Source organism: Pelophylax lessonae (genome assembly GCF_965119305.1).
Source record: "Pelophylax lessonae genome assembly, chromosome: 7".
Classification (NCBI taxonomy): domain Eukaryota; kingdom Metazoa; phylum Chordata; class Amphibia; order Anura; family Ranidae; genus Pelophylax; species Pelophylax lessonae.
The window spans coordinates 266,797,505-266,822,056 of NC_138774.1; the positions used below are offsets into that span (position 1 = coordinate 266,797,505).

The 24,552-nt window shown below is 43.7% G+C and overlaps 1 protein-coding gene across 2 annotated transcripts in view; it reads right to left on the reverse strand.

The window, feature by feature from the left end:
- The window catches only part of IQSEC2 (IQ motif and Sec7 domain ArfGEF 2), a 525,300-nt gene that overhangs the window by 282,263 nt on the left and 218,485 nt on the right, over positions 1–24,552 (reverse strand). For both annotated transcript variants that reach the window (XM_082262910.1, XM_082262909.1), the window contains one exon: positions 18,228–18,257. In XM_082262910.1, coding sequence (XP_082119036.1) covers positions 18,228–18,257 — 30 coding nt within the window. The remainder of the gene's footprint in view (positions 1–18,227; positions 18,258–24,552) is intronic.

Sequence of the window (24,552 nt, forward strand, 5' to 3'; positions counted from 1 at the left end):
TCAAAAAGTTGTAAGTCAGCCACCAAACTCCACAGGTGTTTTTCATTCTGTTCATTCTGGAGCGGCCTAGGACATGAGCATTGCTACTGCAGAACCTATTTTCAAAGTCCTTAATTCTATAGGCATGTTTGGTTATTTTTCTGGGAGGATAATTGGATATCCTGTCACAAAGGGTTTAGAACATCCTCCATGGAACGCAATCAGCCCCCAAATACTATATAGCCTGTTCCCTTATCTTTTGGATGTCCTGTCAGACAAGTAAAACATCCTCATTCATTGAGGTATTGTGTAAAGGCAGAAAGATATGTATTACAGGTGTTAACGGCAGCTAAATTATCTTTGAAGATGGGTTCAGGGCTGCTAGGTTGGTATGTTTGAGGGTCACTTTCTGGCATAGGGCTGTCAACATTACCCACCCTGCCCCTCAGCAGAGTGCTGAGGTCCCCCAGTGGCACCACCAGTGACATGGTAGCAGCTGTAGATGGGGGTCTTTAGCTGGTGTCCTGACATTTTTCTAGGCAGGCCACAGCTTCTTTCCCTTCATATTTTCCTGCTATAAAATAAAAGTGCTCCAGTGCCATCCTGAACAGTTTGACCCACCTGTGCTGACCCCTCTTTATTACGCGTTGTCATGGCCAGGCAATTAATTTGCAGTGTATTCAGTAGAAGGGTTGAGTGGTATACCATCTTGACCAAAAGCATGGCTCAAACAGCAGCAATTGCACAGATGTAGGATGTACTACACAGGATGGTTGGTGGAAGTCTCAGCAGATTGAGTTCAGTTATTGACATATGCTTAAATATCTTGTTCATATTCTAGATCAGATAGTGAGGTAGTTTACCTTTGAGGCCTAGGTTTCACATTTCTGAGACTTGACTAGTAAGCAGTCTTTGCACTTCGCTCCTTTTAATGAGACTAGCTGGCTGTTTCTTTATTAGGAAAAGGCTATTAGTCCTAGCCGAACTAATGATACAAGGTGTAGCCACTTAAGCAACAGAATAAATGGCCAATGACAACAGCAGCATTCCATCTATATAGATCTGGTGGGATTTTGCACACAGGGAGCAGAACTTTATATAATCACTTTTGCCAGCTGAACCTTTTGGTGCTGCATTACCAAACATTGCAGTGCACTGCAAGGCAGGTGAGTTGTAGGGCTGCGTTGGGTGACAGTTAAACAAATGGTACTGCAATAAATCAATGTGTGCATATTTGTTATGGTGTGCTGTGCAAATGTACGCTTTTTATTACAGGTTACTGCAATGGGCCCCAATACTAACCCTCACCCTTCAAGTCCTAACACTGACCCGAAAACCAATCATCATTCTAGCCTTTACTTTTGCCCTCACACTAAAGCTGGTCGTACACTAGTAGAATTGTTTTCATGAACATTCATTCAAAAATTCTCATCAGAACATTTTTTCATGCTACCATGGGTAAACTATATTGTTTAAAAAAAACCTGCTTTTTTTAGGCTGGCGAGGTTGTTTCCCATACAGTCCCCTAGCTGTTGGTGGTGCACTTCTACTAATGCAGACTTTGATCATATATTTTGGGGATGTGTGGAGATTCAGGCATTTTGGCGGGGAGTCACGGACTGCATAACAGAGGTTACAGCTATACAACCAATGGTGGAGGTGTGTCTCTTAGGTTTGGTGGATGGACTGGACCACAAAAACACTACACGTACTCTTGACGCTTTTATTTTATTATGAATTAGAGGGGGAAGGGAAACAAGGACCATTCCTCCCCATGGGAGGTCCAAGGGGGATGGGGAAAGGGAATGGGAAGATATTGGATAGGACTTTTCCAGTAGCATAAAATATTGTATGAACATAAAAATCCCCGGTGAGAGTTTTGGTGGCTGACCGTATTGAGTGGGTCTATGGTGACCATTATCTCCAGGTGAGGCCACCCCTCTCCCCACTAATCATTGTTCATATGAATTTATAATATTAAAATATACTTTTCTACATGTGTTGATTATATCTTGCTATCATTACCAGAATGTGCGTATTTTCTATATACTCCTGAAGAAGCGGTTCATGCCGTGAAACATGTTGAGGGATATACGCCTGGACATTTGCATTCCCTGGTTTGAATAAACAGCTATCAATATTTGTATGAATTTTGTACCAATGTTTTGATTTTAATTTGTTTTGAATAAAACATTTAAAAAAAATAATAAATTTTATATGTCGTACAATATTTTATGGTACCGGAAAAGTCCTATCCAATATCTTCCCATTCCCCTTCCCCATCCCCCTTGGGCCTCCCTTGGGAATGGTCCTTGTTTCTCTTCCCCCTCTAATTTATCTATGCTGGATGTTGGTACCTTCTAACACAAGTGTATCTTAGGTTTAATATTTTATTTTATTATGCCAGGAAATGAAAAACCCCAGACCACCTACAGTACAGGCCTGGAAAGCAGTTATAAACAAGGCACTCTCTCTCTGCATTATCCAACATACATGAACAGGGGAATACCTGCCAAGTTCAACAAGGTATGGGACTGTTGGGTCAATAACACATCCACGGTATCTGACCGATTCTGATGGAATCTTCATGATAGGGTTTGTCAGGGCACGTGGAGAATTTCAGGATGGGGAGAATGGGATTGCATGTATATCTTCCCTGGCAGATGAGGTGTGTAGTCGTAGAGGCTGGAGATATGGTATCGTATGTTGCAATGGGATAGTGGGGTGGAGTCTCTCATATTATTGCTGCAATGGGTATGAATGTCTACAGGGTTAACTAGAATATATCATTTATGTGGGACCTACGGGCTATACGAGAAGCCACAAGCTGACTGTTATTGTGTTCATTTTTGTTTTTGTATTGTTCGACCCAATTTGAAGGGCTGTTGTAAGTCTTTGTATTTTTGTGTATGAAAATTAATAAAAGAAATTTCAAAAAAAAGAAAAAAAAAACTGCTTTTTGAATATAATCCCAGATATACCAAACCGGTTTCATTATAAGATGTATATCCTTTGATAGATTTTTCCTGAACTAAACAAATTTCCTTCTGCCAATTAGAATGTTTTCATCACAGCTGTGAAAACCAAATGTCAATTTGACCTTAATAACCATTAGAAAAATTAAAGAAACCTTCCAGAAATTAAACCTTTTGTACAAAATTCTACTGGTATTTGGGCAGCTTTGACCTTCCTGTTACACTAAAACCAACCTTCCATGTAAAACTAACACTCCTGCAAACCCAACACTTAAGCCTCGTACACACGAGTCGAAATTTGGCCGGGAATTTTCGTCCGACGACCGATCTGCCGATTTTCGGCTTGTTAGTATGATGCTTCCGCCAACCGACTTTTCGGCCGAAAAAAATCTGGTGTGCAGGCTATAAAATTTTTGTCCTCCGTCAAAACACGGCCGATTTTCGTGCAGTCAGTACAGATTTCGACAGGGAAAAATCTTATGAGCAAGACTGGGCATGCTCAGAGAATAAAGAACACAAAGAAAGCAATCCAACACATGACATCACTTCTGAAGTAGAATTTTGTCGTGCGGGAAAATTCGTGTGCAGTCTAGAGCACATTCCAACCAACAGACACCACTGTGGACAAAAGACGGACAAATGGTCGGTGGAAATTCGTTGCGTGTGTACGAGGCTTAAAGCTCGCCTTACATGGATCGAAATCCAATCCATGAATGGTAACTGTGGTTGATCAGAAGTTGATCTACCTAATCAACTTTTGGTCAATCATCCTGTTGGAAAATTTCCACTCGATCAGTGCTGCAGGTTATATACTTCATATACTGCAGTGCTGATCATTGTATTCTGACAAGGGTGGAAGTCTCCCCATTGTCAGAATACAAAGACACAGCGGGAGGCTTCCACTTCTGCCTGAATATGTGTATGGGGGAATCAGGTCAGTTTTCCTATAACTTACCACTTATGAGTTTGGGTGCTTTCATACAGGGTTTCCGCCCGGTGGACTCAGTTTTGCTTAGTGGGGATCGATCCGCCGATCCTCGCTGAGCAGGCGGATGACAGCTCCGTCTGCGCTCTCTGTGCTGAGACAGGGCTGTCAGATCCCCGCTCTCCTCTATGGGAGATTGGATGAAAACGGACCGCCTTGTCCATTTTCATCGAATCCTATCCGATCCTCCAGATGGATGGAAAATAGGGTCTTCATCCATCTGGATTTCACGGACAGGATCGGATAGCAGCGGATGTCAGGGGAGAGGTCACCGCTGAAATCTGCTGCCCTATAGGGATGCATTGAGCATCTGATCAGGTCCACCTGGAAAACTGATCGGAAAGCCCGTGTGAAAAGGGCCTTCAAGTCTACTATTGAATACCACCTCAATGTGGGATGATCCTGCAAGAATTGTTAAGACGAGGTTTCAGTAGAAGAATCAGAATTACTTTTCCTGGAGCTGAAAACACAGACCTGGCTGAACGGAGTTCAGTTTTTAGTTTTTTGGGGTTTTAAAAAAAAAAAATAAAATAATATTATATATATATATATATATATATATATATATATATATATATATATATATATATATATATATATCTATCTATTTCTGGTTGTATATAAAAGGCATCAAACAACTCCTAGAATAGCTGCAAACCTAACAAGTCCTGTCTATATCTGGCATGCTCCACAAAACACTGCTCTAGTGAAGGGGCCAATTTAACACTGAGATAATGTGATAACAATAAAACAATCTACGCGGCAAATGCATCGCCTTGAGGAAGATGCCAAAACCATAGTGAGAATACAAATTCAATAAACTGAACTTCCTGATACAGTTTTTAAATATAAAAACCCACATTGGTCATATCGCTGGAGCTAAAAATACAAAAAAGTTTCCTCTGCTAAATGTAGCTATGATCTCTATGCTGTTTGGACCAGTATCAATGGGCTTTGACAACCGCAGTGTGCATTTAACATCAGGTTCAGGCTCTTTGGAGATCATTCAGAATTCACTGCAGGTGCAGTTGTCCTTCTTCTGCATTCCCATATTCTTTTATCGGGAGCAAAGTTGTTCTGAAGAAAGCAAAAAACCAACGGCACTGCCCTGGCTAGCCATAAATTCGCTTTTTTTATCCCATTTGACCAGTGGTTGAAAAAAAAAAAAAAAAAGCCGCGATTTCTCCATCCATAAATGAACCTCATTGTCTTTCTGTTCCGACTGTGGATTCTAAACACAGCTGACCGTTCTCTCTGGAATGATCACAGAGCGTCTCTGATCCTATATAGGATCACAGGTCTCTATGATCATTTCAAAAGCCCAACCCCCACACAGTTAGAATCACTCCCCTAGGTACACATTTAACCCCTTAATCACCCACAGTGTTAATCCCTACCCTGCCAGTGTCATTATTAAATTAACAGTGTATATTTTTAGCACTGATTACTGTAGTAATGTCACTGATCCCCCCAAAAGTCTCAAAAATGTCAGTTAGGGGTCCGATCTGTCTACTGCAATGTCGCAGTCCCGCAAAAAAACAAAAAAAAAAAAAAAAAAAAAAAATCGCAGATCGCCGCCATTACTAGTAAAAAAAATAAAAAAGGACATAAATCTTTCCCATAGTTAGTAGGCGCGATAACTTTTGCGCAAACCAATCATAATACGCTTATTGCGATTTTATTTTACTAAAAATATGTAGCAGAATACAAATTGGCCTAAAACATTAAAAAACTAAACATTTTTTAATTTTTTTTTTTTTTTGGGAATGTTATATAGCTGAGTGTGAGAATTATTTTTTTTTTTGTTTTTCAGAATTGTCGCTCTTTTTTTTGTTTATAGCACAAAAAATAAAAATAAAAATTGCACAGGTGATCAAATACCACCAAAAGGAAGCTCTATTTGTGGGGGGGGGGGGGGGGGAAAGGAACATCAATTTTATTTGGGTACAGCATTAAACGACCGCGCAATTGCTCGTTAAAATAACGCAGTGCCGAATCGCAAAACATGGCCTGGTCATAAGGAGGCAAATCTTTCCAGTCCAGAAGTGGTTAAAGGGGCATTCCATTCAAAAAATAAAATTTAAGCGGATATAAACCCAAAAATTAATATACATTAACTGTACATTGAATGTAATGGTAGCAAAAGCTATTTTTCCATTATTTTCAACTGATGAGCTACCATTAAACACACGTCTTGTACTAGGGTAACAATTGCTCACTGTACTATGTTCTATGGTGAAGCAGCTCACTTTGGACTACAGAACGCCTCCCACTCTCCTCATCTTTATAACATAGGAAGGAGATGTCCTGTTTTTTTAGCTGGGCAAGGCTGACGACACTGCTTGGGATTTCAGTAAAGCACAGGCAGAGACTACCCATAAGTTACACGATCACAGAATTTTAAGAGGGATCAACTGGTATTTCTCTATTCTTGCAGCATTTTTACAGAGACATACAATTTGTGAAGAGTTATATGTACCGGTACATCAGAAACGTACTGAATAGTAGGACTGAACGATATTCGATGTAGCATCGAATACCGTGCTGCGGGTGTGGGCGATAGTCACATCGCCGGATCATGCGATATTGGGGAATCACAGTGAAGGTAGAAGAATACATCCGTCCCACATGTTAAGTCTGTCCTGCAGCTCTCCTGACTGAGCGGTGAGCAGCGCGCCGTGAGCAGCGGCACAGGGAACCAATCACGCGTGCCTGCACACCTGATTGGTTCGATGTGCCGCTACTCACGACGCGATTGGTTCGCTGTGCTGTGGGGCGGAAGTGTATTGTGGGGACTGGGAGTGTGCTTCCGGTGCGAAGGAGCTGCCTGGTGGAGAGGGCTACAACCTCCAGCGTTACCCCCACTTCCCACGTTTCCGTCTGCCCCCAGCCAGAGAGATTCCCCCTCCCTCCGGGAGAACCGATTTCACAGCCCGATCATGAAGGACAAATAGAAGAGGCGGAGGGAGCGCACGTGGGCCGAGGCTGCCAAGAAGGTACCAAATACGGAGGGGAGGCGACTGTACCATGTACACCAGGAAGAGGCGGGTATAAATATTGCAATATACATCGTTGGGGAAAAAATATAGCAATGTGATTTTTTTCCCAATATCGTGCAGCCCTACTGAATAGTTTTTGTTTTCCTGACATACACAGTAGTCTATCACCTCAGGGCTTTAGATTTCAATCCAGGCATTGCACCGGTCTACTCTCTCTGTTGGCAAGTTGGTAATCTGGGAACACCTTTGCTCGCGTCAGGTAGAGAAGTTTCTCGTGGGAGACTTGTCTGGAGAACAGTGGGAAAATGCGCTGGAAGCAATGCAAGCTAGTTCTCTTAATAATTCTTAGTGTTTATCACAATTATACCTTTTATTGCGAGTCTATTACACTCCGGTGAAATGTTTTAAAATGGGGCTTTTGCCAGAACTAGTTTGTTCAAAATGTAGCAGAGATCATGGGGATGCTTTAGAGATGTCCCAAGTTACACAGATACTGGACATCCGTTCTTGCAATGGTCAATAGAGTATTCCAAAGCGACATTACTTATGACCCAAGGCGCAGTCTTCTGGGAGTTTTTGAGGATATTATACTAGATGCCTTTACTAAGGAAGCTGATTCCAGAGCCTTGTGTCAGGCACGTAAAATTATTCTCCTCCACTGGAAAAGCACTTCTTTTCCATCCCTTAAGGAATGGCTAGGTCAGGGTTTCTCAACCAGGGTTCCATTGAACCCTAGGGTTCCTCCTGAGGTTGCTAGGGGTTCCTTGAGAAATGGGCAATTTCTACCTCTCAGATAAGTTCCCAAAGAAACCATTGTTCCTTTTAGCCATCTGTAAGGGGGTAATTCTTCCCAATGATGACAAGAGTAAGGAGCATTCTTCCCACTGACTGTGTCATGAGTTGTAGATTTTTAATTTTTAGCAGGGGTTCCCCGAGACCAGAAATGTATTTCAAGGGTTCCTCTGTGTTGAAAAGGTTGAGAAAGGCTGGGCTAGACCATATGGGTAATACTTTAAGATATGAAAAGGTTAATTACCAGCACCCTGGATGCCCTGCTAAATTTGAGAGGGTTTGGGGGAGGTTGGTTTGATGCACCAGGCTTAGGCCCCATAGACCTGATTATAGATAGGATGTTGGGCTAGAATGATGTTAGTTACTCAATGGTGGTTATTACTATCCGACTTTGGAGTGTGCAATATTAGGCTCGATTCAACCTCTGCATGTTGCTTTTGAGCATTTCTGTAGTGCTAATTGACATGCTTTCCACAGTTTTTTGCCGCGATTTTCATTCTTTTTTTTGGAAAATTTGTTGTTGAGCAGATTTAAAAACGCAAATAGCGGCAAAATCGTGGTAAAACACCCACTACATGCTTTTCTGCAGCTTCTCCATTTGAAGTCTACTGAACAAAAATAAGTCCCTGTACCCAATATCCTTCACCCTAAAAAATGTTTGCTGGGCATCATTGGAGATATAGTCCCCAGGCATATTAAAAAATTACTACGCATACTGTACTTTTACACCATAAAAATCCCTATTCTCCCGAGTTGGAAAGGGTCTTCTAGACCCTCTATAGACACTTGGCTCCAGTTAGTTAACAATACTTTACCTCTGTATGAAGTTACTTTTGAACTACAACAATGGCCACACCTTTTTGATAGGTTGTGGGGCAGATGGGTGTCCAGCCCTCTCACTTTAGTGTCATCGTGCCCGGGTGACTAATTTATACGGCAGACGATTTCTCCTTGCAAGTGTATATATACTTTACTATTACCATCCACATAATCACCATTCACTATTACCATTCACCATTCTAGCGATCACAGGATGATCACATTTAGTATAAACAACAATATAACAAGGCAAGTGGGGAACATAAGAACCCTAAATTTCAGAAGGGCAAACTTTCCAAAATTGTACTCATTGATGGAAAGGGTAAACTGGGACCAAACTCTGGGATCACTGACCACGGAGGAGAAATGGGAATGCTTTACGAACATATTGGGCAAAGGCATCTTGCAGTGCATTCCTATGGGAAATAAATTTAGAAGAGACAAAGCCAAACCTGGCTGGCTAAACCGTAGTGTCAAAAAACTTATTAGGGGAACAAAATTGGCCTTCAAGAAGTATAAATCAGAGGGCACAGTATCGGCTTTCGAGCAATAAAAGGAGGCAAATAAGAAGTGTAAACACGAAATCAAGATGGCTAAAATCAAGTTTGAGAGACAAATAGCAGAGGATAGAAAAAAAAAAACAAAGAAATTCTTTAAATATATCAACAGCAAAAAAACTAAGGCAGAGCATATTGCACACATAATTAACAATGATGGGAGAATGGTTACAGAGGACACCGAAAAAGCAACCGTGCTGAATGCTTTTTTCTCGTCAGTCTTTACACAGGAAACGGAGGGGTACACTGACCATGACTGTATGGCTAGTAGTAATACATAGGACTTGCCACTATGGCTAACAGAGGGTGAAATTAGGGAAAGGCTGGATAAACTTAACACAAACAAATCACCAGGCCCGGATGGCATACATCCGAGAGTACTCAAGGAACTCAGTAAGGTTATATCTAGACAACTGTTCCTGATCTTTGCTGACAGTATTAGGACAGGAGATGTACCAGGGGAGTGGAGGAAAGCAAACGTGATTCCGATATTCAAAAAGGGCCAGAGGCATATCCCGGGAAATTATAGGCCTGTCAGTTTGACATCAATAGTATGTAAACTTCTGGAGGGGATGATAAGGGACTATATCGTAGAGTTTGCTAAAGACAACAACATCATCAGCGGTAATCAGCACGTGTTTACAAATGGGCGTTCTTGTCAAACCAATCTCTTAGCATTCTACGAGGAGGTGAGCTGTGAGCTAGATAGGGGGAGACCAGTGGATGTGGTGTACTTGGATTTCGCTAAGGCGTTTGATACAGTTCCCCACAAGCGCTTAATTTATAAAATAAGGTCTGCAGGTATCGACAGCAGGGTTTGCTCTTGGATACGGAACTGGCTAAAAGGCCGTGTCCAAAGGGTGGTAATAAACAGCGCATACTCAGGCTGGTCTGAGGTAGTAAGCAGGGTCCCCCAAGGCTCAGTCCTGGGACCAACCTTTTTCAATTTATTCATAAACAGCATTGAGGACGGGATCAGTAGTTCGTTATCAGTTTTTGCAGATGACACAAAATTGGGCAGGGCAATAACCGTAGAGCATGAAGCAGATATCCTACAGAATGACCTGGACAAAATAACAGAGTGGGCAACGACATGGCAAATGAGGTTTAACATGGAGAAGTGTAACTTGGGGACTAAAAACATAAAAACACAATACACGTTAGGAGGGGAACCCTTGGGGGAATCAAAAATGGAGAAGGATCTGGGAGTCTTGGTTGATGATAGATTAGGCAACAGCATGCAATGTCAAGCGGCAGCTGCCAAAGCCAGCAGAATATTAGCATGCATAAAGAAAGGGATGTATTCCAGAGATAAGTCTATAATCCTTCCACTTTATAAAACTCTGGTCCGACCGAATCTGAAGTATTCTGTCCAGTTCTGGTCGCCAGTCCTCAGGAGGGATGTGTTGGAGCTGGAGAGAGTCCAGAGAAGGGCAACTGTTCACGCCTATGCCATCCGATTCATGTCTAAACTGACAGCTCGCACTGCGATATGCGAACTGATCTGGGGGTGTCGTTAACTTTGTATTAGGGATCGACTGATTATCGGCAAAGCCGATATATCGAGGGCCGATATGCACTTTCCCCGAAATATCGGAATCGGTCCCGGAGGTTACCAATATTGCCGATATTTCAGTAAGTGGTTGTACCGGAGTGATGCCTGCAGCTAGAGGCATCACCCTGGTACCGGCATCCATAGCCGATGGTCGGCTTTCTTGTAATGGCAACCGATGCGGCTGAGAAGCCGCTCGGCTGTCATAACAAGGAGCGGAAGGGGAGGTCCCCGTCCCCCTGCCACCGCCTTCCGTGGCTCGCTGGGGCGTCCCATCGTGAGACCCGGTCAACCAGCTTGCACGGCCGCCAAAGACCCGATCAAAGCCGCATTCGTCTTTGATCAGGTCTCCATGCAAAAACCTGGAAGTGATGTCATGACATCACTCACGGGTACTGGCGCCAGGTTAAAAAAAATTGACAGCATTCAAAACAGCCAAACTTGGCATTTTGAATGCTTTTAAGTGCAGCGGAGGGGTTTGGGGTCTTTAAGACCCCCAGATCCCTCCACAAGAGTACCTGTAAAGTAAAAAAAAAAAAAATAGTATCAGATGACCAAAATATCGGTATCGGTAATGAAAAGACGAGATCAGTCGATCACTACTTTGTATTGACACACCCAGCAATTTGCATATGGCAGTGTGAACTGGCTGCGATGCGGGAACCCGCAGTGCATTTCATATATAGGACTGGCACCAATTGTCCCATCCCCCACTCTACACTGTACATCTTTCTAGCATGAGCTTTAGGTGGGTAAACTGAGCCATTCACCTTGTTGGACATTGAGAGTTCCATCTCCCAGAATTCCCTCTGCCTCCTCCTCTACTTTAATTCATGCTTCCCAAGGGCCTTTCTCAGAAGTCTTGCGCTCTGACTTTATTCTCCTTCTGTATACCTTCATAACCTTTACACGTCCCTTGTAGAGGCTTTACGTCTTGTGCTGCAGCTTTCCTGCCTTCTATTCCCTAGACTGTTTCTTAAGAGGACAGAGCAGTCACATAGAGAAGTGCAGGCCACTATCAACACAAGCCATACATAAGGAAACTCCGTGCATGTCAACAGAGTCACATCTCGCTCTTTACTGACTTCGCTAACAGATTGCATACCGAGATGTGGTAATGTATCACATCTGATTTGTTGAGAAAATATTACATAGGTTAAAAAAAAAAAAAAAAAACACACAGGTCCATTCATGTCAAGCAATAGAATAAAACAAATTGGAAAAAAAAAAAAGAAAAAACCTCAATATACAGACTACTAACCCCACAAATGATCAACAGAAAAAGCAAAAAAAAATAAAAAACCCTAGAAAGCATTCTCTAATTTGCTGTTCCAATGTGGGTGAAAACTAAATTTCTTACTGATCCCCCAGAAGGCAATCAGATAATTCCCTGGATCAACAATCTCAATAACAATACTTACCATTTACTACCTATAATTCCAATTATGTTTTGTGCATTTAGGCCCTTTTTTTGAAGCAGATTTTTAAAAAAATGTGCAGACCCTATCGCAGGTAAATCAATTTATTTACTAATTTGTGATTAAAATTGAAATAATGCACTCACATATAAAAGGTGTAAACAAGCAATTCAATGTAACCGCATAAACTCAGGAAATACTCCAGCTTTACCCAGTGATGGCACACTCTAATGCAGATGGATGGACTCAGCAGCAAAGGGTTACCCATATGGCACAGTCCTTGGGCAGAGTGTATAGCCCAGGGTGAGGAGATGAAAAATCTCTCCAAACTGCCCAGCCAAAGGGGAGCCCACAGTCTGCTGCAAAATAGAATGGTGAGGCCGCTGTGACAAGCCGCCATGGCTGAGGGAAACCAGGGATGACGCACACTATGGGAGAAGGGAGTTCTGAATGTCATTAAGTTGCCATATAGCGTTTAAGGGGCACTTCTGCCCTTTATACAGCTTTTTTTTTTTTCTTTTTTTTAAAAGCAATCCACTATTCTGAGGGCTGTGGAGAGAGATGTGAGATGTGTGCAGCAGTGGGGGGTGGGGGAAAGTGGTGCAGGGGTCAGAGCCGAGGAGGGGTAAAAGAGCTGAACCCTGCAGACTGTGCATAGCACACCCCTAAACCCTGCACTCTGTATGCAGCGCACTCCTCGACCCCGCACTTGGATCAGAGATGTATAGTAACTAAGTAGAACTACTTCACTAAGTACCGAAAGGCGTTATCTGTACTTTCCTGGAGAAGAATTTTTTTCTCCTACTTCCACTTTTACTTCACTACATTTTTTCGATGATTTCAATACTTCTACTCCAATATTTTTTTTTGGTGCTGCATAGTTACTCGTTACAATTATAAAAATTACCACTGCCAGAACAGTAGATGGAAGGTTTCATGAAGCTCAAAACATGTGTATTATCCGCGCATACGAAAATAAATGCTTCTGTATGTATAAATAAAAGCTGCATTTGAAATAATAAAAAACAATATGATGTTCAAACTTTTGACTTCTTTCTTTAATAACTACATAACACAGTACTTGTACTTTTACTTTCAGTACTTGAGTAGCAAAATTTAAAAAAAAAAACTACTTGCAATACTTAAGTACAAAAAAAATGTTGAATACTTTAGTACTTCTACTCAAGTACTTTGAGTACTTTATACAACTCTGCACTTGGTACATAGCGCACTCCTGACCCTGTATTAAGTAGGTAACGCTACACTGAACTCTGTACTATGTACATAGCATGCCCCTTAAACTGCACTCTGTGAATATGGCCCCCATAAACTCCACACAAAATGCACTTCTGGTATTTATTGCCTCTTTAGGATCTTCTCCAGTTCAATTTGGCCACATCCACCCTTCGATGTGGTTTACCAGAGGGGGGTAGGTTGAGTTCCTGCGCCTATTCTCTGAGAAGAAAAACCCTGGATAAATGTATTTATACTTAAAAATACAACTGGCCCTTTCAGGGTAACCATAACGCTAACGTGGCCCTCAATGAAATGGAGTTGGACACCCCTGCTCTAATCTTTTCTCATAGCGGAGCTCCTCCATGCCTCTTATCAGTTTGGTTGCCCTTCTCTGCCCTTTCTCCAGTTCCCTGGTTGCCCTTCTCTGCACTTTCTCCAGTTCCCCGATATCCTTTTTGTGAACTGGTGCCCAAAACTGAATTGCATATTCCAGATGAAGTCTAACTAATGATTTGTACAGGGGCAAAATTATATCTCTCTCTCTGGAGTCCAAGCCTCTGATAATGCAAGAAAGGATTTTGCTAGTTTTAGAAACTGCAGGTTGGCATTGGATGCTATTATTAAGTCTACAATATATCAGAACACTCAGATCCAACCAGATCCATAATGGACTATCCCCCTAGTATGTATGATGCATGCATATACTTCGCTACCAAGTGCAAAACTTTACATTTATGAACAAATTTATTTTGCCACATAGTTGCCCAACTTAGTGCATTAAGCCCCCGTTCACATTGGGGCGATTTGACATGTCAAATACCATGCCAAACCGCAACCCATTGCCAGCAACGGCACTGTCCTAATCGGTGCAATGCCGACTTTGCGGCGCCGCACCGATTTCCAAAAGTAGTTCCTGCACTGCTTTTAGCAACTTTAGGGCGATTTCAATAGACATCTGTGCATGAACCTGCACAGAGGTCATTCAAATGCCCCCCCAAACTCGCACTGAGGGTTTGAAGTATTGCAAGTTTAGCTGATTTAGCAAGATTTCAAACGCAGGTTCAGTGTGAACAAGGGCTAAGATCTGGTTGCTTCATTATGTAAGCCTCATTTTACATTTCTCCTAATGTGATGCTACAGATAGAACCCATTTAGTGTGATGAACGCACCAACAAACACTCCAAGTTACTGTTTCAATACCAACTATTCTACAGAGCAATTTAAAGTAGAAGTCCACTATTCAATACACGTAGAAATCCCCTGTGCACCCCTTTCACACTTGTGCTACTTGTCCAGCGATTTGGAACTGCAAAGTCACATGACAAGTCGTTCTCCATGATTTCCAATGAGTACTGTTCTTATCTGTACGACTTCAAGACGCAACGACTTCAAAGTAGTCCCTGCAGTACTTTTAATGCGTTTTGGGGTCCAAAGACATTGCTTCAAGTCCAGTCAAAATCACGGCCACAAAATTGCGGCTAAGTCGCACAAGTGTGAAAGGGGCCTTAAGCTAAGGATGCACGCTCTCTTTGGATACAAGAAGTTAATAAGTTCACCTATCTTTGTATGAATGTATTGAAAACCATTTCATAGGACTGCTTATCCGAAAGGCTTGGAAATGACAGTACTATAAAAACTCAGCAGCATGCTGGGAAACTTCTGCAACTAAAAAATGTGATGAGTACTATGAACTTTTTTTCAACAATTTCCGATCTGCCTTCACTGCAAAGCAAACTGAACAGGTATAAAATCTGAATTTTTCTTGTTTAGAAAACTACTGGAAACCGAAAAAAAAAAAAAAAAAATGAAATAAATAATAAAAAAAAAGAAAAGAAAATGAAAAAAAAAAAAAAAAAAATTAGGTAAAAAGGCCTATGTGTGTACACAAATCTGATCATTAAAAATAACTTTAAAAAAAAGTCTAAATATCCAGTATTTTACTGCACACATCACAATATGTATAAACCATGTGGCCGATTCAGGGCCCGTCCACATCATAATGCATTCTTTATCAAGTGCTGAGGGACGTTAGACAGCCTCGTTCTAAATGAATGGGCTGTCAATGCATGTGGATTCATGCAAAAATAGTTACTGCATGATTTGTTCCAGCACAGGTCAACGCAAGAAACAGAGCATCAGCATACGTATCTGGGAAGTGGCTGTGATATAGTCCAAGTACTTTGCAGCACCCTGTTTGTTGACGCGCAATTAAGCTTTATATTTCAACACACCATACATAAATCTACAGTGCGTTACCATGTGTTCCAACATAAGTTCTGGTGTGAACAAACCAAATAAAGATATATAAACCCAAAAACAATAATGTAATATACTGCGGCTGGGCTGACATTAGATGTGGTGGCTGCATTCGTTTCTTTTTTTTACCAGGCTAAAACATTTTCAGAAAGTACAGAAAATATCAGTTGATTCTGCAAGAAATGCAGCCAGTGTCCTTCTCACTTCCTGTAATTGAATTGAAAGCAGAAACATGTTTATTTTCCTTCCAAGCCATCTTCTGTAAATTACTGTTTCCCCGAAAATAAGACCTACCCCGAAAATAAGACCCATCTCCGTTTTCTAGGATGGCTGCAAAATAAACCCTAGTTGAAATCCTTGTAAAATCATGTAATCTGCGCTGTAAAAGTATTATGTAATGTCCAGTGTGTGTCTGTATGTAACATAATTGTAGAAAATACCTTATTTACAGCGCCGCTGGGCGCTCATGTGACCCACCGGACCTCTCCTCCTTCTTCTGGCTGTATGTAACATAATACCTTATTTACAGCGCCGCTGGGCGCTCATGTGACCCACCGGAGCTCTCCTCATCCTGGCTGTATGTAACATAATATCTTATTTACAGCGCCGATGGGCGCTCATGTGACCCACCAGAGCTCTCCTCCTCCTGGCTGTATGTAACATAATACCTTATTTACAGCGCCGCTGGGCGCTCATGTGACCCACCAGAGCTCTCCTCCTCTTGGCTGTATGTAACATAATACCTTATTTACAGCGCCGCTGGGCGCTCATGTGACCCACCGGACCTCTCCTCCTTCTTCTGGCTGTATGTAACATAATACCTTATTTACAGCGCCGCTGGGCGCTCATGTGACCCACCGGAGCTCTCCTCATCCTGGCTGTATGTAACATAATACCTTATTTACAGCGCCGCTGGACGCTCATGTGACCCACCGGAGCTCTCCTCCTCCCGGCTGTATGTAACATAATACCTTATTTACAGCGCAGCTGGGCGCTCATGTGACCCACCAGAGCTCTCCTCCTCCTGGCTGTATGTAACATAATACCTTATTTACAGCGCCGCTGGGCGCTCATGTGACCCACCGGAGCTCTCCTCCTCCTTCTGGCTGTATGTAACATAATACCTTATTTACAGCGCCGATGGGCGCTCATGTGACCTGCCGGAGCCCTCCTCCTCCTTCGGGCTGTACGTAACATGATAATACTTTATTTACAGCGCCACTGGGCGCTCATGTGACCTGCCGGAGCTCTCCTCCTCCTCCCGACTGACGTCTGACATCAGCGGGGATCCCGCATCTCCCTCGGCAGTGCTCGGAGCAGGAAAGAAGAGCTCCGGCGGGTCATGTGAGCGCCCAGCAACACTGTAAATAAGGTATTTTCTATAACATTACATAAAGACACACACTGGTCATTACATAATCCATTTACAGAGTGGATTTAATGATTTTACAAAGACTTTAACTAGAGTTTATTTTGAAGATTACAGGGATGTTGACTCCTGAATTGACAGGGAAGGAGAGGGGGAGAGAAGACAAGGGACAAATATGACATCCCCCGAAAATAAACCCTAATGCATTTTTTTGCACCTAAAATTAATATGAGACCTGGGCTTACTTTCGGGGGAAACACAGTACGAACTCCAGCTGGGGTGAAAATCATGGCTCCCTCCATAGATAAACTGGAGGAGTGAGATCGGCCAGCCAAGGACAGGAAGCGTGTTTTTAGCCAGATCACCAGGTGAAAATGGAAACAAAAGTCTGGAGAAAAAAATGAATGCAGCCACCACGTCTATAGTCTGGTAAGATGTAACATATTACATTTTTGGTTTTGGATTTAGAAAAAAAGAAAGGGATTGTTGGACAGGCTATGGGTTAACTCATGAGTGACAACGAGGACATAAAAGTACACATTAGTGATTTTCCAATGTGATGGAAATGTCTCTGCCGTCCACTGGCGATTGTTCTAATTTTCCATAGATAAGGTCTTCTGCACCATGTGTGTGGCTCTGTGGAAGAAGGATCTCGGTGTACTTTAAAAGTAGAGCTCCATAAAGCATACTCTGATAAGACAATTTCAGGCTACCCTAGGGAGCAATAAAACAGTCATCATTGGTCTGGGAGAGACTGGCCAGCTTTAAGGCTCCCCTAGATAGCTCAAATATTAGCTGATTTGAGTCTTGGGTGTTCTGGTCAGCACCACCCAGCTCAACCAAAGTGAATTTTTCAAACTGACTTTTGTTGGAGGAGCCAGGTGGAAAATCTTCAGTCAAACTGCGACGCATCAAATCAAATGCCGTCAATGTTTCGGTACGCCGACAGCCAACGGATGCCAACTATCAGAATGCAATAGCTAGCCGGAGAGATACCTCACTGCTTAGCATGGATGGAGAAATCTATACGTCTTTGGCTAGCCTGCCTCTTATCTAAGGAGAGGTAAACATTGGCTTTAGCCACTGCAGGAACATACAAGATTGACATAATATTGTTATCCTCCCAATACTTTGGTGGGTATGTATCTGAATGTCCACCAAAGTCTTGATAGCTCAGATTTGTAGTCTTCCTAACCATTAGAAACATCACATCATCAGTCACCACAGTCAAACTACGGCACCTCTCACCTTGAAAGGCTTATGACACAAAGGATTGGGATGTAAGCTCACCTGACCGTCCTGGAGTTCTCTCCATCAGACCTGCAATAAAAAGAGAAAAAAAAAATTACAATCTGCACCCGGCTACCGTCAGTATTAAATGCATAGTTCAAACTAACTTTTTTTTTTATTACTATTATTAAAATAATAAAGAGGTTATAAGGATCTACCTACTACATGCAGTGGATTTGTACAGAGCGGCCCCAAACCCTCTTTTCTGGGGTCCCACACTGGTGCTTTTGGCCCCTCCTCTTTTCCAAGCAACTTGCTATGGGGACACTCCAGGGGGCTCAATTTCGAGCCAGGCTGTGTGCGTCTATTGACAAACACAGCATGGCTTGGCTACGCCCACCTGTTCCTTCCTCACAAGATTTGACTGACAGCAGCAGAAGCCAATGACTGCTGCAGTCTCTGAGTCCTGTGAGGAGAGAGAAAGCAGTGCTGCTACAGACAGGAACAGTGCTGGATCGAGATCGGTCTCAGATAAGTATTTATGGGGGAACCGATTATGGGATTTTTTTTTTTTTTAACCTTAAAGTGTTACTAAACCCAGGACCCCGCATTTATTATATCTAGTCTCCCACAGTACACAGAACACAAAAATGCAATCATTTTAGTAAATATAAACAGATAAATGCCTTTTCTCATTTCTCATCAGCAGTCTAGCAGTCAGCAGTTTAAAATAAATCACAGGGCACTCACTCTTTCATGGTGCTTCCAGCGCACCAGACTATCACAAGCCTTGACAAGCTGAAGATAGATTGTTATTGGGAAAATCCAATATGAAACCAATAAGCAGCAGCCTTACAGACACTTATTAGCCTCCAGCTCCATGCTGGTTCCTTGGTGTCGTCACCGTCCTGGCTCCTCCCTGGCTCCTTGGGGGAGGGGCCGGGACGGTGACACCAAGGAACCAGTGTGGAGCTGGAGGCTAGGAAGTGTCTGTAAGGCTGCTGCTTATTGGTTTCATATTGGATCTTCCCAATAACAATCTATCTTCAGCTTGACCATGCTTGTGATAGTCTGGTGCGCTGGAAGCACCGTGAAAGAGTGAGTACCCTGTGATTTATTTTCATAAATATTTAAAAAAAAAAAAAGGATATAAGCACTATTGGTATTCTTATATTTTTTTTTTTTTCATGATTCCGTTTTTCTCAGCGGGGGATCGAGCCGCTGATCCCCCGCTGAGCAGGAGGATGACAGCTGTGTCTCTGCGCTGTGTGTGGAGACACAGCTGTCCATTCCCCATGCATCTCTATGGGGGAAATCGGATGGGAACGGACCGTTGGGCCGTTCTCATCCAATCCCATCCGATCCGCTGGACGGATGGAAAATAGGGTTTCCATCCATCCAGATTTGATGGAACGGGTGTCAGCGGACATGTCTCCGCTGACATCTGATGCCCCATAGGAATGCATGGGGGGACCGTTCAGATCCGCCAAAAAAACGGACAGGCGGATCTGAACGGTCCGCCTGTGTGAAAGGGGCCTAAGGCCCTGTTCACACCTGAGCGTATTTCAGCTCGTAAAACGCTCATCTCTGAAGTCTCAAAACGCCCAACAAGCAAAATCCCATTCCTTTCAATGGCCCCTGTTCACATCTGAGCATTTTGTCGCCTGAAGCTCAAAAAAGTACATGAGCTTTTTTTTTGGCAGATTACAGGCATTTTTGTTCAATGACTGCCTCCCAACACCTGCAAAAAAACGCCCAAAAAAACGCCTGAAAAAAGCCCGAAAAAAAACGCCTGAACACGATACGCTCAGGTGTGAATGGAGCCTACAAGGAGGTTGGAGAAGCTGGATGTAGTCAATTGTGGGCTAAAAAGCTGTTTTAAATCACGCCTTAAGCCTCGTACACACGTGCAGATTGTCGGCCGAAAAGATTCGGCCGACGACCGATCGGCCGATTTTCAGCTTGTTAGTATGATGCTTCCGACAGCCGACAGCGCACTTTCGGCCAAACAGAATCTTTCGTGCAAGCATTAAAATTTTTGTATGCCGACACCAGAACGGCCGATTGTTCGCCAGTCAGTACAGAATTTTGCCCGACAGACAGCAGATTTGCAAGACTGGGCATGCTCAGAAAAGACAAATGACAAGGAAATTTAACCATCACATGACATCACTTCTGCAGTCGGCTGTTGTTGGCCGACAAAATTCGTGTGCAGTCTTTTGCAGTTTTCAACAGACATGACAGCCCTTGGACAAAAGACGGCCGAACGTTCGGCCGACGATCGGTACGTGTGTACGGGGCATTACTGCGATGATCCCATTACCTCCAGGGGGAGATTACTCCTGGTGGGGGGAGCACACGAGGTGGCACATTATTGTTTTGTGCACTGAGAAGGAATTTCTCGGCCGATCAAACACTGTTGTGATTTTGTTATTATCACCTTGGAACAATGTATAAACATCTGCATAATCCTTTTTGTTAATAGATGGTGATTGCACTTTATTGCACACAGTATAATACCATAGTAACTTTTATATCACACACAATTTTTTGTTAAATCTATGCACTATTTGTATTAGAACCCGTTCAGACAGGGGCGACGCGACTTGCTGGGGCGACCTGGCCACGCTGTGCACCGCGACTTCATATCATTGAAGTCAATGCAAGTCGCCTTCAGGTCGCCCCAAAGTAGTACAGGACCCTTTTTCTAAGTCGGAGCGGCTTGTGTCGCTCCTATTAGAACGGGTCCTGTGCTAATCAATGGCAGGCGACCCACCACGACTTGTCAGGCGACCAAGTCGCCTGACAAGTCGCGCTAGTGTGAATGGGGACTTATTCTCTGACCAGATGTGTTTTAATTGAATGTTTTTTTTGTTTTAGCACTGGTCAGCGTGGCATTTTTTATATATTAGGTTAGCACATGAGTGGGATTGTGAACAATGCCAGCAGCTTAGTCCACTTGGCTTTAGAGATAGTAGCTTGCAGGATCTTTATATTTATGTTTTACTGCATATACAGACTGATTTTACGGTTGTGGGTTTAGTAACACTTTAATGCAGAGAATGCATTAAAGGAATAAAACCTTTACAACCATTTTAAGTGTTGGATATAAACCCACTCTTTGAAGGCACAGTCAACCTACTAAGTGCCTCTAAACTCTACCCAGACTTCTATCTTCTGATCCTTCCCATCTAAATCCCTATAGTTGACAGTATTTTTTTTCTGAAACACCCGGAATCTTTATATGTGAACAGGCCTGTCCTCGGTTCACGTATCACACTCATCATCAGTTCAGTGCGGCCTCATCGCCACATACTTTTCAGAATAAAAAAGATCAAACAGCAGCAAATCATGTAGCAAATGGCCTAAGTACTACCAAGTCGCAGTGTATAAAGCATTTTTATTCCATTGAAAAATTCAAATGAAGTTATAGCATGGGTTCTCAAGTACAGCCCCTGACCCCACCAAAGGGTCACACCTGTAATACCATAGAACATAGGTGTAACTAGAACCTTCAGGGCCCCGGTGCAAGAAACCATGAAGGGCCCCCCAGACCCCTTCCCTTCAAGCCTGGGGCTCGTCCCACTGATCCTGGGGCCCTTTACTCTACTTGCGGGACCCTTTCACAAGTTCTGCAGCGGGCCCCCTTACCGCCATCTTGGGGCCTCCCCACGGTGGTAGAATGCCAGGGCCAGGTCGCAAGTGTGACCTTTGCGAGCCTGGAAGTTCACCCACTGGTGTCAGTTGTTTTTATTTTTTGGTATTTTAATTGTATTATTTTTTTATTTTATTTATTTTTTACAATGTCACTGACTATAAGACCCCATTCAGTCCTGGTTCACACTAAGGCGACCTGTGAGGCGACCTGGTCGCCTCACAGGTCACCGTAGGTCGCCTCCCATAGGGAAGCTGCGGACCCGTTCTAATAGGAGCGACACAAGTCGCTCCGACTTAGAAAAAGGGTCCGGAGCTTCTTTGGGGCGACCAGGAGGCGACCGCCATAGACTTCAATGTTATGAAGTCCGTGGCGGCCGCTCCGAGGTCGCGGTGCGAAGTAGCGTCGCCCCTATGTGAACGGGGCCTCACACTAGCGCGACTTGTCAGGCGACTTGGTCGCCTGACAAGTCGCGGCGGGTCGCTCGTCATTGAATAGTACAGGAGCCATTCTAATAGGAGCGACACAAGTCGCTTCGACTTAGAAAAAGGGTCCTGTACTACTTTGGGGCGACCTGGAGGTGACTTGCATTGACTTCAATGATATGAAGTCCGTGCAAGTCGCTGTGCACCGGGACTTCACAGGTCGCCCCAGCAAGTCGTGTCGCGCCAGTCTGAATGGACGCTGACTCTGTCCATTCAGAAAAAGGAAGGAGCTGGCAGGAGAGGGGAGGAAACACAGTGGGGGGGACCGGGAGAGCACACAGGGGACCAGAGGCAGCAGAACACAAGTGAACTGGATAGGAGGAGTGGCGGGGGGGGGGGGGGGTGGCAGTATACAGAGGAACCAATCTCCTTCATTTTCCTCCTGCAGCTACAGGAAGCAAAGGACAGAGATTTCTCTACACGATTCCCCTGCTGCCCCTCCTATGCAGGTGTACAGGGGAACCGCACAGGCCCCCTGGAGCATGGGGCCCGGTTGCACTTGCAACCCCTGTAGTTACGCCCCTGCCATAGAAAGACATCAGACATGCAACAGGAGATCATCAAAGACTACAGGCAGGCTACAAAGGACGGTAAGAGACGGCAGATGTGCAACAGTAAAAGTTCAGAGACTGCAAAGATATAAAGTTTTGGGTACTGGGGATAGGATTCAAAAGACAGTAAGCATACTAGAGAAACAATGTGGTTGGGTAGTAGGGATGAGCTTGGGCATGTTTGGATTCTAGTCTGAATACACCTGATGAGTAATCCTGCCAGGAAGTGGTTACCTGTACTGGGCCAATGATCTGCCTCCAAGTTGATCCCTGCCCCACAGTCGCACCTATATAAATCGCCTTGTGTATGTAGCACTGCGCCCTAGGGAGCTGCAGAGAATGGATTCCCCTGGGTTACACATAGCAACAGTCTGTTAAACTTATCACTTTAAGAACTTGGCTCAGTCAATGAACAGTCCAGGGGATTTGTTTTTTTGCGTTTTATTTGTAACTGGGATGAGAGAAGGGATGAGTGAGAAACTCCAACTTATACACTATGCACAAACTTGAGGATATCTAGCTGTAGTGTGCAGCAAGGCCCCTGCTTCACCTTGCCATGAACGTGAAGATAAAGACAATGAACTCTGTATTAAGTTACTCTTCAGGGTCTAACTTGGCACCCTCTTTCTTACTCGCTGTGTGCGCTGGCTCCTGTTCACTGACTCTCACTGGAGTGGTCCCCCTTCCTGGTCAGACCCTTGGCAAGCTCCCTGGTACTCACGGTCCTCCAGTTGCTCTGCCACTTGTTCCACCGTCAGTATCCTCTGGACCTCACAGCTCAACAACACACTACTGGTCCACTAGGCCGACTGCCTGTGACCGCTTTTCACACTGACAGGAGGAGAGACAGCCGTCACCCTCCTCCTGGGACCTGGCTTCCCGCCCAAAGACACGCTGTCACAGGTGCCCTTGGCCTTTATGGTCAATCCCAGGATGCCCCACTGTTGTGTCCTCCAACTAGGACAGCCACAAAAGTCTGTGTGTCACTAGCTGGGTTTCCTCCACTGTGAAACAGGCTTCCCTATTGGATACAGTGAGGACACTCCCTCAGACCTACTGAATCACACATGGACACATGCAACAGGCAGAACTGATAGATCAAACTCTCCTGATAAGCAGGCTGAGTAAAAACTTTGCTTTTCCTAGCACCTATCTAGGAGGGTGCTACATATACAAGCGGCTTTAAGGCCCCAGCAGCTTACTACTGACCCAGTACAGGTATAGCTTGATGGCTGGCTTGCTTAGGTGGGTTCAGACTAGGATGCAAACAAGCCCGAGCCCATCCCTAACTGGTAGAGATCACTGCTGTTACAGCCCTTTACAAAACCATGCTTCCACATTTGCACCCGCTCAGCTCCCTTTAAAAATGTTTTGTGCCACAGTTGATATTTCTCTCCACATGATGCATTTTGAAATGATCAGAGGGGAAAAAAGAAAAAGAGAAAGATGGACAGTGCCAAAATAAAAAAATAGTGTGAAAGAATCAAGGCAAGCTATTGAACTACTAGAACAAATTAAAATTGATTTTTTTCTTAGCTTAACTAATAAGCACCCAGCTAAGGAAAACACAGACTACTGTCTGCAGGGGTCCGGTCTTCAGACTGCACAGTAAGTGACAAAAGGCCAGTAGGTTGGGCATTGGGGGATTATGTCCTGTACTTTACCAGCAGTCGCTCCTGTCCACCACTAGAGGG